General features: G+C 46.3%; 1 protein-coding gene across 2 annotated transcripts in view; it reads right to left on the reverse strand.

The window, feature by feature from the left end:
• LOC147106700 (bestrophin-2-like) overlaps positions 1-19,106 on the reverse strand; it is a 76,576-nt gene that overhangs the window by 37,852 nt on the left and 19,618 nt on the right. Inside the window, exons 4-6 of one of the 2 annotated variants that reach the window (XM_086007753.1) lie at positions 14,167-14,321; positions 2,796-2,873; positions 1,827-1,979 (exon numbers count right to left, since the gene is read on the reverse strand). In XM_086007753.1, the coding sequence (XP_085863879.1) occupies positions 1,827-1,979; positions 2,796-2,873; positions 14,167-14,321 (386 nt within the window). The remainder of the gene's footprint in view (positions 1-1,826; positions 1,980-2,795; positions 2,874-14,166; positions 14,322-19,106) is intronic. The other variant, XM_086007754.1, reaches the window with a different exon arrangement.

A 19,106-nucleotide genomic window follows, 5' to 3' on the forward strand; every position in this document is an offset into this window, starting at 1 on the left:
GAATCCGCTCATTAGCATTGAGTGACGTGAAGGTTGACCAATCCTACGGGGGGAGCGCGCTGCATCACGGGGGGGCGTTTCATGGCGTTTGTGGGCGGGGCTTGATCTTTCAAACTGCCGTTAATTCGGCCATCTTGATTTTTCTGCATCTCCTTCCCTCACTCTCTCCTTCTCTCTCTCTCTCTCTCTCTCTCTCTCTCTGTCCTCTTCCCTCTCTTCTTCCCCCTCTCTCTCTCTCTCCTTCCCCCTCTCTCTCTTGCTGTGACTGCGGGACCGGGAAAACCGGGGCTTTCCAACGAGCCGTCCCCGACCAAATTCGGACACCTGGAGTCCGCAGCGAAAGGCGTTCGTCTGCCGTTTGCGGAGTGAGTGAGGGGGAAGCAGGGCCCGGCGAGGGCACCGAGTGCCCGTCTTTTCAGACAGTCAACCAGCCGGCCGGCCCGACAGGCCCCTGATCAGGGGAGCGGCCCCCAGTTGTGGGCTTGGCGTGCGCCGTCCAGGCACAGTCAGCCCGACGCGACCCGCCCCGGCTGCCGGTGGCAGTGATGCGGCCAGGAAAGGCCGCGGATCTGGCACTCGGACTAGGCCTTCCCCCCCCCCTCTCTCTCTCTCTCTCTCTCCTTCCCTCTCTCTCTCTCTCTCTCTCTCTCCTTCCCTCTCTCTCTCTCCTCCCCTCTCTCTCTCTCCTCCCCTCTCTCTCTCTCCTTCCCTCTCTCTCTCTCCTCCCCTCTCTCTCTCTCCTCCCCTCTCTCTCTCTCCTTCCCTCTCTCTCTCCTTCCCTCTCTCTCTCCTTCCCCCTCTCTCTTTCCCTCTCTCTCTCTCTCTCTCTCTCTCTCTCTCTCTTTCCATCTCTCTCTCTCTCTCTCTCTCCTTCTCTCTCTCTCTCTCTCTCTCTCTCTCTCTCCTTCCCCTCTCTCTCTCTCCTTCCCCTCTCTCTCTCTCCTTCCCCCTCCCTCTCTCCTTCCCCCACACACACAGACGGACAGACTCATTGATATATATGGATAAAAATTAATTCTACTTTTTTCATAACAACATGCCTTCAAAAAACCCTCGGCACCGCCGGGCACTCCAGCTAGTATATTATAAAAGTAAACCCTAGTGTTTCACCATTAATCACTCGCAGTGAACTCCCTCAATGAGGCTTTTTAAAAATAATCACTCCTACCTCCCTATGAACCCCTATGTAATTACTCCGAACTCTTCTCCAATCTTATAGATGTCCATTCTATAACTGATCAATATTCACAACTCAAGTCTGTTGGAGCAGATCACGGGGAAATTTTACACAATAAAAATAAAATAATGGGGTTTGATTTATTGGAATTCTTTCTCCCCTCTTCTACCAAAGGCACTGCTCAACAGATACCAAATACCTCTGGTACCTCACCTATTCTTTATGTGTGAGTCTGAAGAAAGGCTATTGACAGGCAATCCAACATAACCAGGCATGATGCTATCCTCATCTGTTGTTCACATGCACGCATCTTCCAGCAGGAGGCCCTGGACGATGATCAGTAGTGGGAACCCGGGACAATTTTAAAAAATGTTTTTTTCTCTCCCTAACTCAGGAGTGCAGAGGTGAATCACAGCACTCTGCCGTTCTGGATGAGATTATCTAATTTAGCACAGGCCAGATTTTGAACCGGAGACCTGTCTGTATGACTCAGTCCTACACTGGGCAGTGTATTTACCAACCCAGTCATTTGGGGGCTTCAAAACAGGATTTCTGAGAAAGGCACTCATTCTCTGATGGTCCCTGTATATCCACCCAAGATTAGACACTTGTGAATTTTTTTCAGAACACATCTAGTTTGAGTCTTTACCTTAAGCCAGCCAGCATAAAAGAAAAACTGCAACAGGGTGAAGGCGGGGATGTAGAGGTCGAGCTCGTGGCCTGGGTAACCCTGACTGGGATCGAGAAACTGCCGTCCAATCAGACAAGCCAGAAAGAAACTGTAAACGGCAATGGTGACGACCTGGGATATGACAAACACAGACTGTGAGACCAATGCGAGTCAGACTACATCATTACAGTTAGAATCAGACCCCAAATATATCTCAAGGGACACTGCCTTTTATTTACAAACCAATCATGAAATTACTTCAGTGAATTACATATTGTACAATTGTTTGTGATGCTGGTATGAGAATGGCACACAGCTCTTCCACGTACTAAAAAAAAGTCTGGCAAATATATTGCCTTGGCCAAGAATGGACGTACAATCTGCCCTACATCTCCGTTTTACTGGCACAGGAGCTATGATACAGTCAGTTTTTGCTGTTGGTCTGATTGATATTTGGGATGACTTGCCATCTGCATTGTGCAAAGAATAAATAAACATTCAGGTTTTTATCATGTTGGTCTCAACCATGATAATAACCACCTGCATGCTATGTAAAATTTTTCTCAGTTTGATTTGGGTCAGTCAATCTCAGGTTAAGTCTGTGTAGGTGTCTAACTTTATGATAAATAAACTTAAAGAAACAAATGCAGGTTTCCTAAAATCAGAATCTCTACAAGTTTTGCAATACAGTTGTTCGTCTCTCCAGGAGGAACGAGGGCTCTCTGGCTGGCATTGTGCCTGTGTTGCTATCAAATTCTAGCGACTAATCCCTTGAAGCAACAGCAGAAAGCATTTTGCTCCCCTGTGAGATGGCAGAAGTCATTCTTGTTCCCGATGCAGAGTAGTGACACTGCCTGATCTGTCAGTCTGTTATCATTGTCCAGATGTGGTTTGGATGTATCTACCTAGTGTAGCACTGAGCCATACACCTGAAATAGTGTTTCTTACCTGTGTGTAAACGAGTGGGACGCTGATCCAGTCATAACTGTACAGTTTCTCACACTGGCTGCGCAAGTTATTCACCTCCTGTAGAAACAACAGTTTAATATACTCTGAACCTTTCCCCACTTCTCAGTGGCAAACAAGTATCCTCAATTTCCAATCAGGGACATCTGCAACATCTATGGCTCCGTTCCTCTCTGCCTCCAGCCGCACTACCCTCATCAACCCTCTCCGCAACTGCCACTCACCCCGCCACATCCCAACCTTCCTCCTTGCGGTGAACTGATATTGAGGTCAGACAGCATTTGAATTAGATACTGCTCAGTTTTTAAAATACAGGATTCCCTGACTCACTGTTGGGGTAATCTACTTAAGTTATTCCCCCTGCCATGACTGGAGCTCACCTGCTGTGGCTGTCCCCTGACCTTGGTGGGATCGCCCCCCGCACCACAACCAAACACTCCCACCATGACTTGCTCACTGCAACTGCCTCCAAGCCACGTTAAAATGTGCTTGGGAACTTTAATCTGGTTCCAGATTAAAGCGATGCAGCTTTTAGGATTGCGTGTTGGGACTTTGGGCCTCTGAATGTGAAGCTTGAGAGTGTGGCCTGAGATTCAGTTGCGTGAGAAATGCAGTTGGGTCACGACAGGGTTGGCAGCATTGGGCCCAAGGTCTGGTGTGGCCACAGGCCCAATTTAAGACCCCCATCCCCCACCCCAAGGTAAGTGGCAATAGCATCAGGTATCTTGGAATGCAAGGTGAGCAATCTCTTATACTCCAACCCCCTTGCAATAAAGGCCAACATGCCATTTGTCTTCCTTATTGCTTGCTGTACCTGCATGCTAGCTTTCTGTGTTTCTTGCACGAGGACACCCAAATCTCTCAACACTGGGATAGTAACAGTGTAAAGGGAAAAAAGGGGGAGGAATTCCTGAAATGTGTAGAAGGGAACTTTCTGTATGTTTCCAGCCTGAGGAAAGAAGCAGTGCTGGATCTAGTTCTGGGGAATGAAGTTGGGCAAGTGGAGCATGTTTAAGTGGAGAGCATTTGGGGAAACAGTGATCGCAATATCATTAGGTTTATGGAAAATGAAATGGAAAAATCAAATGTGAAAATATTCAACTGGAGAAAGGCTAATTTCAGTGAGTCAAAAAAGGATCTGACCCAATTGGATTGGCAAGTAAACAGTAAATGAGCAATGGGAGGTCTTCAAAGAGGAGATAGTTCAGGTACAGATTAGACACATTATCACGAGGAAGGAAGGAAGTGCATCCAACGCTAGAGCTCCCTGGATAACTAACAAAAATGGAGATTAAAATGAAACAGAAAAACGAGGCTGATGATAGATGTCCGGTTCATAATTAGTAGAGAACCAAACTGAATACAAAAAGAACAGGGGAGAACTGAAAAAGGAAATAAGAGGGGCAAAGAGTGTATGAGAATTGATTAGCGTGAAAAGGGAATAAAAGGAAACCCAAAAATCTTTTATAAACATAAAAGGGTAGTCAAAGGATGGGTGGGGCAGATTAGGGACCAAAAAGGAGATCTCCTTGTAAAGGGCAAAGATGGGGAGGAACTCCTGAAATGAGGGCATGGCTGAGGTACTAAATGAGTACTTTGCATCTGTCTTCACTAAAGAAATAGATGCTGCCAACAACACAGTAAAAGAGGAAGTAGAAGAGAAATTGGATCGGATAAAAATAGATGAAGAGAAGGCACTAAAAAGGTTGGCAGCGCTTAAAGTAGAAAAGTCACCCGGTCTGGATGGGATGTGTTATAAATCTCATCATTCATCAAGAAACTACTCATGAAATAATGCTGGACGGCCAGCTGGTGGCGCTGTCCAAGGAGTATAAATACTCAGGCATAGGCCCAGCTTTCCAGGGACATTTTGTAAGACAAGGAACTAGTGAAGTACAACTAGACCTTCATGTTCTGAAACAAGTTGATTAAAGCCTTGCTTTATGCTCAAACCAAGTGTGTAGTGAGTTTTATTACGTCAATTTAATCAACTTGATATCGACTCCACGCTCTGAGTGATTTCGGAAACAGCCAGCTACGACTTCAACTGCAGAAGGGAACTCCGGCGTAGAAATCAATCCATCATGGACAAACTACTCAGACCCGCCCGTCTTGACCTGGACCCAAATTCACCTACAACTGCTAAGGTATGGAAACACTGGTATCGTACCTTCAGCAACTTCCTCAGGGTGTGTGGTGAGAATGTTCCTGATAAATTAGAGATACTTGCGAATTATGTATCTCCTCATGTGTTTGACTATATCGAAGGCTGTGTAGACTATGACTCCGCTATCCTAATATTACAGCGACTGTATGTCAAGGCCCCAAACTAAATTTTTGCTCGGCATCTATTGGCCACAACTCGACAACAACCCGGGGAATCACTTGACGAATTCCTTCAAAAGCTTCGCAGGCTCAGCAAGGATTGTAACCTTAAAGCTGTCACAGCTGAGCAGTACCAGAAGGAGCTAATTCGCGATTCCTTTATTAATGGAAGTACGTCTCCCTTCATACGCCAGCGTTTGTTGGAGAATAAAACCCTCGAGTTACAGGCTGCTTATGACCAGGCATGTTCCCTGGACTTAGCAAAGAGGAATGCAGATACCTATCTTTTACCTCGTGCACGGGCTGCTGCCATCACTTTTAATGACTCCTTCGATAGGTCTCGGGTGGAAGCCCTCACCGATGATGACTCTAACTTAACGGATGACAACCCTACCCTAGAAGCCTTCCCTGATGACGACCCCGCCCTAGCGGCACCTTGGCAATCTGGAAGGAAGTGTTTCTTCTGTGGAGGTGCGTTCCATTATAGGAAATTCTGTCCTGCTCGTAACGCAACCTGCAATCATTGCAGCAAGAAAGGTCACTTTTCTAAGGTATGCCAGCCAAGAGCCGCTGTTAGTAAGAAAGGCCACTTTTCTAAGGTATACCGGTCGAGAGCTCCTGTTAGTTTTGCAGCTACTATCTATAAAACTGCTCCTCCCCCAAGAGCCACTACTAAGGTTACAGCTGCAATCTATAAAACTGCTCCTCCCCCAAGAACCACTACTAAGGTTACAGCTGTCAAGGGTAAAACTGCCCCTCCTCCCATCACAGCTGTCTTTCCCCAAAGTCTGTCCCATGCAGCCACGAAGGTTTCGGTAAATGGACGCATTTTGAGTGCACTAATTGACTCATGCAGCTCTGACAGCTTCATTAGTGAGCTGCGTTAGTAAGTTAAAACTGCGTATTTACCCCTTGGACAGGGAAATTGCAATGGCTCTGACAACACTGACCACCAATTCTTCTGGCTTTTGTCTTGTCAACCTTATTCTCAATGGCCGCACTTATTTCTTCACCTGGCTCGGGGTGCTCAAGAACCTATGCAGTGATGTGCTCCTGGGACAGGATTTCCAGAAACAACACAAAAGACTCACTTTCGAGTTTGGAGGGTCAAAGCCGGAGCTTACTATTTCCAAAGTACCATTTTGTGCGCTTTCGGCGGCTTCGCTCGACGAGACCTCCTTGTTTACCAATCTTTCCCCTTGATGTAAGCCCATAGTCACTAAATCACGACGTTTCAGCCAAGATGATCGATCCTTTATCGAGGCAGAAATCTCTCGCCTTCTAGCTGACGGTATAATTGAGCCATGTTCATCTTCCTGGCGGGCTCAAGTCGTCGTTGTTAAAAATCCTCTGAAGCAACACAAGAAACGTCTTTGCATCGATTACTCGCAAACTATTAACCAGTATACCGACCTGGATGCCTACCCACTACCACGCATCGATGACATGGTCAATAACCTTGCCAACTACAAGGTATTTTCAACTTTTGATTTAAAGAGTGCATATCATCAAGTACCGTTAAAGGACTCTGACAAAAAGTATACGGCCTTTGAGGCCAATGGTCAGCTTTACCAGTTTTGTCGCCTTCCATTTGGGGTCACCATTGGGGTGGCCGTCTTTTAATGGGCAATGGATAGCCTAGTCAAACAGGAGAACTTAACGGACACTTTTCCATATCTGGATAATGTCACCATTGCTGGTCATGAACAGAAGGAGCATGATGCCAATCTTCAGAAATTTTTTGACGTTCTCCGTCGTCGCAACTTAACCTTAAATGAGTCCAAATCTGTGAAATCAGTACCATCAGTCAACATCCTTGGCTACTGGGTGGGCATCGGTGTCATCAAACCGGATCTGGAGCGACTTTGTCCGCTTCAGGAGCTCCCTCCCCCTACGAATCTCGGCTCTCTTCATCGGGCACTCGGCATGTTCGCCTATTATGCGAAATGGATACCCCACTTCTCCATCAAGATCCAGCCCCTGCTTCACGCAAAGTCATTTCCATTGGAGGCAACGGCTATTTCAGCTTTCAACCTCCTCAAGCGACAACTGGAAAAAGCCACGCTTCGTTCCATTGATGAAAATCTTCCTTTCGTGGTCGAGTGCGACGCATCGGATGTGGTGATCTCTGCTACCTTGAATCAAGGTTGTCGACCCGTTGCATTTCTGTCAAGAGCTTTGCAGGGTAGCGAGCTCCATTATCCTCCTGTCGAGAAGGAGACTATGGCTATCATCGAAGCGGTATGTAAATGGAGTCATTTTCTCGTAGTAAGAGGGTTCGAGTACAGGAACAAGGATGTCTTGCTGCAGTTGTACAGGGCCTTGGTGAGACCACATCTTGAGTATTGTGTGCAGTTTTGGTCGCCTTATCTGAGGAAGGACGTTCTTGCCATGGAAGGAGTGCAGCGAAGATTCACCAGGCTAATACCTGGGATGGCAGGAATGACATACGAGGAGATTGGGTCGATTGGGCTTGTACTCACTGGAGTTTAGAAGATTGAGAGGGGATCTCATCGAAACCTATAAAATTCTGTCAGGCCTGGACAGACCAGATGCAGGAAGGATGTTCCCGATGGCCGGGGAGTCCAGAACTAGGGGTCATAGTCTAAGGATAAGGGTTAAACCATTTAGGACTGAGATGAGGAGGAATTTCTTCACCCAGAGAGTGGTGAACCTGTGGAATTCTCTACCACAGAAGGCAGTGGAGGCCAATTCATTAAATATATTCAAGAAGGAGTTGGATATATTTCTTAAGGCTAAAGGGATCAAGGGATATGGGGAGAAGGCAGGAACGGGGTACTGAATTTGGATGATCAGCCATGATCTCATTGAATGGCGGAGCAGGCTCGAGGGGCCGAATGGCCTACTCCTGCTCCTATCTTCTATGTTTCTATGTTTCTCGCTTGTCGCCATTTCACACTTATAATCGATCAGCGCTCCATGGCCTTTATGCTGGATAACCGGAAACGCACTAAGATCAAGAATAACAAAATACAACTCTGGAGGATGGAATTGGCCGCCTTTGGATACACCATACATTATCGACCCGGCAAAGAGAACGTGGCCCCGGATACCCTCACGCGGGCATTCTGCTCTTCTATGTCAACTTCGACTCTGGCGGATCTTCATACTGACTTATGCCATCTTGGCGTTACCCGTATGTTGCACTTTGTGTGATCTAAAAATCTCCCATTTTCTACGGAAGATGTGAAAAGAACGTGCTCCTCCTGTAGAATTTGTGCAGAATTAAAACCGTAATTCTTCCGTCCATCGGATGACTCGCTCATACACGCTATGCAGCGACTCAGCATTGACTTTAAAGGCCCATTGCCTTCCTCAACGCAAAACACCTACTTGCTGACTATGGTGGATGAATATTCATGCTTTCCCCTGTCCCAATATGCTTCCACAGTCATCAAATGCCTTGATCAAGTCTTTTCCCTTTGCGGTACGGCCAATTTCATCCACTCTGATCGGGGTCCCTCCTTCATGTCAAGCGAACTCAAAAGTTATCTCTCCCAACATGGAATCGCCACAAATAAAACGACACCGTACCATCCCATCGGTAATGGACAGGTTGAGAGATACAACGCTATCATTTGGAACGCTGTTCATCTTGCGCTGAGGTCACGCAACCTACCAGACCAGCAGTGGGAAACTTTGCTCCCCGACGTGTTGCATTCCATCAGGTCTCTCCTTTTTACGTCTACCAATGTCACACGTCATGAGCGATTCTTCAGCTTCCAGCGTCGCTCCACCCATGGGACGTCTCTACTGTCATGGTTGGCAGCTCCCGGCCCCGTGCTGCGCCGAAGATTCGTCTGATCATCTAAAAACGATCCTCTCGTCGACGAGGTAGAACTCACGGATGTCAACCCCACGTACGCGCACGTGCGGTACCCTGATAGCCGGGAGTCCACCGTTTCGTTCCAGGACCTGGCTCCCTGTCCGGCCGGTTCCACGGACCCAACCGATAGAGGGACCCACGGGGATGATGCCGACATTCTGCGCTCCCCCAAAGATGACGCCCTACCTGCCAGCTGCCCCACCGGATCCACTCAGGGAGCCAAGCGCTCCCCGTGGGATGGCAACCCGAGGCCAGGACACCGGTCAACCCCCGGCTAATGAACAGGATGAAGCCAGTTCTGCGCCTGTGAGGACCCGCACCCAGAGTCACGATCTACCCAGCCTCCCTCGGGTCGATCAGAGCAACACGGGCCCTGTCGATCCACCGGTACGGATCAAGCGGCCCAGGGACCAAGACACGGTCCGGGGAGACGTGCCTTCTGGCCATAAACAAAAATCTAAAAGACTGCGGCTATTCGTGGTCCGCCTAATCCGTTAAGAGGAAGTCCTCGGACTTCCAAATCTTTTAGGCAGGAAGAATGTTATAAATCTCATCATTCATCAAGAAACTACTCATGAAATAACGCTGGATGGCCAGCTGGTGGCGCCGTCCAAGGAGTATAAATACTCGGGCGTGGGCCCAGCTTTCCAGGGACATTTTGTAATACAAGGAACTAGTGAAGTACAACTAGACGTCCATGTTCTGAAACAAGTTGATTAAAGCCTTGCTTTATGCTCAAACCAAGTGCGTAGTGAGTTTTATTACGTCAGGATGCATCCTAGATTGCTAAGGGAAGTAAGGCTGGAAAATGCAGAGACTTTGGCCATAATCTTCCAATCCTCCTTAGCTTTGGGAGTGGTGCCAGAGGACTGGTGGATTGCAGTTGTTACACCCCTGTTCAAAAAAGGGGACAGGGATAAACCCGGCAACTACGACCAGTTGGCCTAACGTCGGTGGTGGGGAAACTTTTAGACACAATAATCTAGGAAAAAATTAATTGGCACTCTAAAAATATGGGTTAATAAATGAAAGCCAGCACGGATTTGTTAAAGGCAAATCGTGTTTGACTAACTTGATTGAGTTCTTTGATGAAGTAACGAAGAGGGTTGATGAGGGTAGTGCGGTTGATCTTGTGTACGTGTAAAATACCGCAAAATTGAAGCCCATGGGATTAAAGGGACAGTGGCTGTGCGGATACGAAATTGGGTAAGGTACAGAAAGCAGAGAGTAGTGGTGAACGGTTGTTTTTCAGACTGGAGGGAAGTGTGCAGTGGTGTTCCCCGGGGTTGGTGTTGGGACCACTGCTCTTTTTGATATATATTGATGACCTAGACTTGGGTATACAGGGCATAATTTCAAAGTTTGCAGATGACATGAAACTTGGAAATGCACTAAACAATGAGGAGGATGGTAACATCTAGAGGAGATAAGGAGAATTTTTTTCACTCAAGAGTTTTTGGGATCGGGAACGCTCTACCTGAAAAGGTGGTGGAAGCTGATTCCAGAAATAATTTAAAAAGGGAGTTGGACAGGTTCTTGAGGATGAGGAACTTACAGGGTTGTGGACAAAAGGAGGGGATGTAGGACTAAGTGAGACTGCTCTTTCAAAGAGTGGCCAAATGGCCTCCCTCTGTACTGTAAGATTCTATGAACAGACTTCAGGGGGACATGGACAGACTGGTAAAATGGGCAGACACGTGGCAGATGAAATTTAACGCAGAGAAGTGTGAAGTGATGAATTTTGGTAGGAAGAATGAAGAGAGGTAATATAAACGAAATAGTACAATTTTAAAGGGGGTGCAGGAACAGTAAGTACACGTGGCAGGGAAAAAATGTGCTGGGCTATGGGGAAAGGGCAGGGGAGTGGAACTAATTGGATAGCAATTTCAAAGAGCCGGCACAGGCACGACGAGGCTTGTTGCCCCCTTCTGTGCTGTATCATTCTATGATTCTATGATACTTCTAAAAGTAACGTAACATAAGTTTCCACAATCACAAAAATATTTAAGCAGCATAGTATTTGTATGCTGAAAAATGTTGACAGAAAATCAATGTTTAAAGTAGCACATCACTATCATCATGATGCACAAATATTTTCAAAGTCTGAAAGATTTGATGCTAAATCTAATTTTGCAATGTGTGCTACGAACAGTATACTATGATCATTGTTTGAAATGTATCCATTTTGTTAATAATGTAGCTGTAGTCATTATTGAGGTTCTTCAACGAGTGTCCTGATTCTTGGTAAGAAAAGCAATAGGAAATTTCAAGGTTTTTCCCCCCCTCAATTCACCAAAAAAAAAAAAATCTGTGAATTATTGGTGGAAACTGGTAGAAGCTGATTTTAAAGGTGCCTAAGTATAGATGATGGATGGATAGAGAGATAGGTAGATAGATAGAATGGTGCAGTGACCAGTGCCATGTAGTGGTTGAGAATATTTCTTCCTATGTCTGATTCAAACATAAAGATCTGAGCCAGACTGTAAGGACTAGACGATAATAAGTTTGCCACTTTTTTGCCAAAGCACAGACCAGAAGGTTAATTACCGGGAATGGTAGCATAGTGGTTATGTTACTGGATTAGTAATCCAGCTGTCTTTCACTCTGCCAGCGCATTTCACACTTCATTTAGAGCCACTGCCTGTTTCTTTACCTGTCCTATTACTATCTCATCTCACCTTGAATATCTCTTAATGTCTCTTCTTTCATCCCCTCCCCCATTTCCCAGCCCCCACTGCCTTTTGTTTCATTTCCTGCCTTTTCTCTCAGTTCTGTAGAAGGGTTTCAACCCAAAACGTTGACTCTATTTCTCTCTCCACGGATGTTGCCTGGCCTGCTGAGTTTTTCCAGCATTTTCTGTTGTTATTTCGGATTTCCAGCACCTGCAGTATTTTGCTATCGTCGTAGTAATCCAGAGGCCTGGACTAATGATCTGGAGACATGAGTTCAAATCCCATCACTGCTACTGCGGAATTTAAATTCAGCAAGACCTGGACAACATTCAGGCTTGGGTTGATAAGTAGCAAGTAACATTTGCGCCACACCAATGCCAAGCAATGACTATCTCCAACAAAAGATAGTCTAGCCACCTCCCCTTGACATTCAATGGGATTACCATCGCCGAATCCCCTACCATCAACATCCTGGAGGGTCACCATTGACCAGAAACTTAACAGGACCAGCCACATAAATACTGTGGCTACAAGAGCAGGTCAGAGGCTGGATTTTCTGCAGCAAGTGACTCACCTCCTGACTCCCCCCAAAGCCTTTCTACCATCTACAAGGCACAAGTCAGAAGTGTGATGGAATACTCTCCACTTGCCTGGATGAATGCAGCTCCAACAACACTCAAAAAGCTCAACACCATCCAGGACAAACCAGTCCACTTGATTGTCACTCCTTCCACCACCAGTGCATCTACTACAGCAACTCGCCAAGGCTTCTTTGACAGCACCTCCCAAACCTCCGACCTCTACCACTTAGAAGGACAAGGGCAGCAGGTGCATGGGAACACCACCACCTCCAAGTCACATACCATCCTGACTTGGAAATATATCGCCGTTCCTTCATCGACGCTGGGTCAAAATCCTGGAACTCCCTCCCTAACAGCACTGTGGGAGCACCTTTACCACATGGACTGCAGCGGTTCAAGAAGGCGGCTCACCATCACCATCTCAAGGGCAATTAGGGATGGGCAATAAACCTACGATGTATATAGGACCCTGCTTGTCATTTTTGGTTTGGATTGAGCAAAATTTATGTGGGGCCAGGAGGAGCGGCCTGGGTTTCTGCTATGACTCCCCTTCCCTCCAGAGATTGGGGTCCTCTTCTTATCTGCTTTCTTGCAGCCTGGAGGCCGGCCAAGTGGCCTGATATTGCGGTGACCCGGAGCCGGCTGGGTGTGTCGTGTACTTGATCTTCTGCCGCAGCCTGCCTGCCCGATGGTAAGGAGGTCTGGCCCTCAAAATGGACCAGGCCCCACCTCGGGTAGCCGGCATGTTCCACCAGCCAGCAGCATGGAGTCTGCTCATGGTAAAATGCACCCCATGGTCTCCAACCCATATTTGAGCCCATCCTATAGCCTCTTTAAGTGAGATTGCTAGTTTGGTGCCAATATTATGCTGTGGGCTCACACCTACTAGGAACTGGGTGAGATATCTAAACTCATTTTATGTAGCATCCTTACAGCCAGTAGGCAGAGAAGACTTTCATCTCATCAGTCGGCATTTATCTGAACCCATATGTCAGGGATGAAAGGCCAGTGTTGATCCACTGCACCATCCAGTCCCCTCTCATTTACAAATTGGCCCGGATTTTGCAGTGGTAATGATGGCGAAACTGTCAACATCATTACCCCTCTGAAACTGACTGTAACTTAGAATTTAGCGCATGTGCATCCTAACAAAGAAATCCTGAAGATGCGGTCAGTCATTCACTGCTCCAACACTGGCCGCGCTGTGGCACCCCCCACCCCCGTCATAGCCGGCAATCAGTGAAATCACTTGAACTGATGAAAACTTCCCCTTTTCCGCTCTAATATCGCTGTTAAAACCCATAAAAAGTTAAGCCTTGTGGAAAGCGATGTAACTGGGTTTTTAACAGCATATTGACTGCTGAACAACCATTCTGGCCCTGAAAAACTAATTTTATATTTGTAGAATGTCAAATTTCTCCTTTATGATAAAAATACTTTTTACTTTTTTTTAGTTTTTTAATGATATTTCAGCATCTACCTTAACCCCATGTGTATGTCCCAATCTTTATGTCACTCTCTAAAAATGTTAAAAAGTGAATGATAACAGCTGATTTTTATTTCCTGGTTTGCTGTCTGTGAGAATTCTTCAATGTGATTGGTTGCTTAGACAGCTTGATGACGTCACTGTTGCTGTATGCTGGAGATCCCCTATAGACAGCGCTACAATCAAATTAATATCGAGAAAGCTAAAGTTTCCATCACAGAGATCGCAAGATCTTTGTGGGCCGTTTTCTTTGAGGTCAGCGGCAATTGCCATCGCTTTGTTCAACATTTCCCCATTTATTGTTCCCACATTCTCACCCACTTCTCTGAAACCCATAAGCAGCAGAGCCATAAAAAACTTTTGGTGACTGCTAAGACTGAGCCTGTGAGTCTGAAGGAAGGGCCCAGATGCCAACGCTGCCCAACCGGGTGCAGAAACTCACTCTGAAGATGTGCGCCAACGACACGTAGTCAGAGATTCGGTCTTCCTTCCTCGCTTTCACCGCTAGATTGACGAACCACACACAGGGAACCCAGAACTTATTGTGAGGCGAATTCAAGCTTTCAAACTTCTTGTGCTCATCTGGAGTCATGAAACCTGGAAACACAAAGATGCCAGACAAATGAAAGGATGAGGAAGTCACTCTGTGATCTGTTGAACAGCTGCTGTACATCGTGGCTGGGGTTTTCTGCTATTGCGCCTGACAACCATTGATTTCTCATTTTAATGGGCAGAAAATTATGTGCTGGCGAGCGCAGAGGCGGAAGCCCTGGTCCATACGTCACGTTGTTGAAACCTGGCGAATAATTCTGTCCCAATTACGTGGCTCGTTCCCTGGAGGCACTAACTAAAGCTGAAGGCTGGCTGTCTTCTGGCACCTCATTCAAGTGCTCATTATTAATTTGTGAGCTGAGATGGTGAGGGGCATCACAGTCAAACCAATCCTGTCCTCAGTCAACACCCACACACACACATTTTCAGCATGGGTCGTTGAATAATAACCAGGAGTGGAAATTCTGGCTAATTTTCCCTCCCTAGGCAAGGGGTACTGAGGACAACTACCTCCACAACAGCTCAGATCAGTAACCGAGAACAGACCAGGGACCGAGCATGATACCCCGTGGTCTGTATGGCTCAGTACTACACTGGATGGACATTTTTTCCATTCTTTTTATGGCGGTATTTTTTGAGTATCCCTTTATGTATAGTTATCCACCTCTATCCATCTGAGCTGACATCTCTGCAGCTGAGCGTGCAGGTATATGGCTGGCTGCTGCCAAGGCCTCCTGTAATCAGCCTCTTAAGAGGCACCAAGGACTGATACTCATCTGTGATTTTTCCCTTTCTCCTATCTGTTTTCCCATCCCCACCGATTACAGCTCCCTGCCCTGATTTCCCTTCCTTCTCTACCTTTTCTTTCCCATCTTCTGATCTTCCCTCCCACCTCCTGATGTCTTCCTCTCTTCTTAAAGTGCATCCAGGAGAGCTTTTTGAGCCAGCATGTAGAAAATCCTACAAGAGAGGGGGCAGTACTGGACCTAATTCTAGGGAATGTAGGCGGGCAAGTGGTAGAAGTGTCAGTAGAAGAGCATTTTGGTGACAGTGACCATAATTCGGTGAGATTTAAGGTAGTCATGGAAAAGGACAAAGATGGACCGGAAATAAAGGTTCTAAATTGGGGGAAGGCCGATTTCAATATAAGGCAGGATCTGGCCAAAATGGATTGGGATAAGCTACTTGTAGGAAAATCAGAGCAGTGGGAATCTTTCAGAAAGGAAATAGAGTACAACACCAACATGTTCCCGTAAAGGTCAAGGGTGGGACCAACAAGCCCAGGGAACCCTGGATGTCAAGGGATATACAAGAATGGATTAGGAAAAAAAGGGAGGCTTTTGGCAGATACAAAGGACTAAAAACTGTGGAAGCCCTAGAGGAGTATAGAAAGTGCAGGGGGGTTCTTAAAAAATAAATTAGGGGAGCGAAGAGGGGGCATGAAAAAACACTGGCGGGCAAAATAAAGGCAAATCCCAAGGTGTTTTATAAGTATATTAAGGGGAAGAGGATAACCAGGGAAAGAGTAGGGCCCATTAGGGACCAAAGTGGCAATCTGTGTGTAGAGCCGGAAGATGTGGGTGAGGTTTTAAATGAATATTTTGCATCTGTGTTCACTATGGAGAAGGACAATGTAGGCATAGAAATCAAGCAGGAGGATTGTGATATACCTGAACAAATTAGTATTGAGAGGGAGGAGGTACTAGCGATTGTAGCGGGCTTAAAAGTGGATAAATCCCCAGGCCCAGATGAGATGTATCCCAGGCTACTGTGTGAGGCAAGGGAGGAGATTGCAGGGGCTCTGACACAAATTTTCAGAACCTCTCTGGCCACAGGGGAGGTGCCAAAGGACTGGAGGACAGCTAACGTAGTACCATTATTCAAGAAGGGGAGTAGGGATAAACCAGGGAATTACAGGCCAGTGAGCCTAACATCAGTGGTAGGGAAATTATTGGAAAAAATTCTGAGGGACAGAATTAGTCTCCACTTGGAGAGGCAAGGATTAATCAAGGATAGTCAGCATGGCTTTGTCAGGGAGAGATCATGTCTAACCAATTTGATTGAATTTTTTGAGGGGGTGACTAGGTGTGTGGGTGAGGGTAGTGCAGTTGATGTAGTCTACATGGACTTCAGTAAGGCTTTTGACAAAGTCCTGCATGAGAGACTGGTCAAGAAGGTCAGAGCCTATGGAATCCAGGGTAATTCGGTACATTGTATCTAAAATTGGCTTAGTGGCAGGAGGCAGAGGGTGATGGTCGAAGGTTGTTTTTGTGACTGGAAGCCTGTGTCCAGTGATGTACCACAGGGATCGGTGCTGGGTCCTTTGCTGTTTGTAGTGTACATTAATGATTTAGATATGAATGTAGGAGGTATGATCAGTAAGTTCGCAGATGACACGAAAATTGGTGGAGTGGTAAATAGCGAGGAGGGAAGCCTCAGGCTACAGGACGATATAGACGGGTTGGTCAGATGGGCAGAACAGTGGCAAATGGAATTTAACCCTGAAAAGTGTGAGGTGATGCATTTTGGGAGGACTAACAAGGCAAGGGAATACACAATGAATGCTGCAGCTACTGGCAGACCGCATTGCGGCGCTGGAGCTGCGAATGGATATATACTGGAGCATTCGCAATGCTGAGGACATCGTGGATAACACATTTAGAGAGTTGGTCACACCGCAGATAAAGGCTGCACAGGCAGGAAGAGAATGGGTGACCACCAGGCAGAGTAGTAGGCGCAGACAGGTAGTGCAGGGCTCCCCTGTGGTCATCCCCCTCTCAAACAGATATACCATTTTGGATATTGTTGAGGGGGATGGCTTATCAGGGGAAGGCAGCAGCAGCCAACTTCCTGGCACCAGGGGTGGTTCTGCTGCACAGGACGGGAGGAAAAAGAGGGGTAGAGCTATAGTAATAGGGGATTCTATTGTAAGGGGAATAGATAGGCGTTTCTGCGGCCGCAAATGAGACTCCAGGATGGTGTGTTGCCTCCCTGGTGCAAGGGTCAAGGATGTCTCAGAGCGGCTGCAGAACATTTTGGAAGGGGAGGGTGAACAGCCAGTTGTCGTGGTGCATATAGGTACCAATGATATAGGTAAAAAACGGGATGAGGTCCTAAAAGCTGAATATAGGGAGTTAGGAGGTAAATTAAAAAATAGGACCTCAAATATAGTAATCTCAGGATTGCTACCAGTGCCATGTGCTAGTCAGTGTAGAAATAGAAGAATATTTCAGATGAATACGTGGCTAGAGGAATGGTGCAAGGGGGAGGGATTCAAATTCCTGGGACATTGGAACCGGTTCTGGGGGAGGTGGGACCAGTACAAACCGGACAGTTTGCACCTGGGCAGGACTGAGACCGATGTCCTAGGGGGAGTGTTTGCTAGTGCTCTGGGGGAGGGTTTAAACTAAAATGGCAGGGGGTTGGGAACCTGAGCAGGGAGACAGAGGAAAGGGAAACAAGGATAGAAGCAAAAGACAGGAAGGAGAAAAACAAAGGTGGCAGTTAGAGAAATCAAGGGTTTAAATCAAACATGGCCACAGTAAATAATAATTCTAAAAGGTCTAAGAGCATTAAAAAAACAAGCCTGAAGGCTTTGTGTCTTAATGTGAGGAGCATTCGTAATAAGGTGGATGAATTAGCTGCGCAAATAGAGGTAAACGAATATGATATGATTGGGATTACGGAAACATGGCTCCAGGGTAACCAAGGCTGGGAACTCAACATCCAGGGGTATTCAATATTCAGGAAAGATAGGCAAAAAGGAAAGGGAGGTGGGGTAGCATTGCTGGTTAAAGAGGGGGATTAACACAATTGTAAGGAAGGATATTCGCTCTGATGATGTGGAATCTGTATGGGTAGAACTAAGAAATACCAAGGGGCAGAAAACGTTAGTGGGAGTGGTATATAGACCCCCAAACAGTAATGCGGAGGTTGGGGATGGCATTAAAAGGGAAATTAGAGAAGCATGCAGTAAGGGCACAGCAGTTATCATGGGTGACTTTAATCTACATATAGATTGGGCTAAGCAAATTAGTAACAATATTGTGGAGGAGGAATTCCTGGAGTGTATACGGGATGGTTTCCTGGACCAATATGATGAGGAACCAACTAGAGATCAGGCCATCTTAGACTAGGTAGTATGTAATGAGAGGATTAATTAGCAATCTTGTTGTGCGAGGCCCCTTGGGGCGGAGTGATCATAATATGATAGAATTCTTCATTAAGATGGAGAGTGAAGTAGTTGACTCAGAGACTAGGGTCCTGAATTTAAATAAAGGAAACTACGATGGTATGAGGCGCGAGTTGGGTAGGATTGATTGGGGAATGTCACTCAAAGGGTTGACGGTGGATAGGCAATGGCAAACATTCAAAGATCGAATGGATGAACTACAGAAGTTGTTCATCCCAGTTTGGCATAAAAATAAAACAAAAAAGGTGACTCATCCGTGGCTAACAAGGAAAATTAGGGATAGCATAAGATCCAAGGAAAGGACATATAAATTGGCCAGAAAAAGCAGTAAACCTAAGGATTGGGAGCAGTTTAGGATTCAACAAAGGAGGACAAAGGAATTAATTAAGAGGGGGGAAATAAAGTATGAGAGTAAGCTTGCAGGGAACATAAAATCTGACTGTAAAAGCTTTTATAGATATGTGAAGAGGAAAAGATTGGTGAAGTCAAGCGTAGGTCCCTTGCAGTCAGAATCAGGGGAATTTATCATGGGGAACAAAGAAATGGCAGACCAATTAAATACATACTTTGGTTCTGTCTTCACAAAAGAGGACACAAATAACCTTCCAGAGATGTCGGGGAACATAGGGTCTAATGAG

This window comes from Somniosus microcephalus, chromosome 15, assembly GCF_052327205.1.
Source record: "Somniosus microcephalus isolate GS21.2 chromosome 15, FLI_Smic_1.0, whole genome shotgun sequence".
NCBI classification, from domain to species: Eukaryota; Metazoa; Chordata; class Chondrichthyes; order Squaliformes; family Somniosidae; genus Somniosus; species Somniosus microcephalus.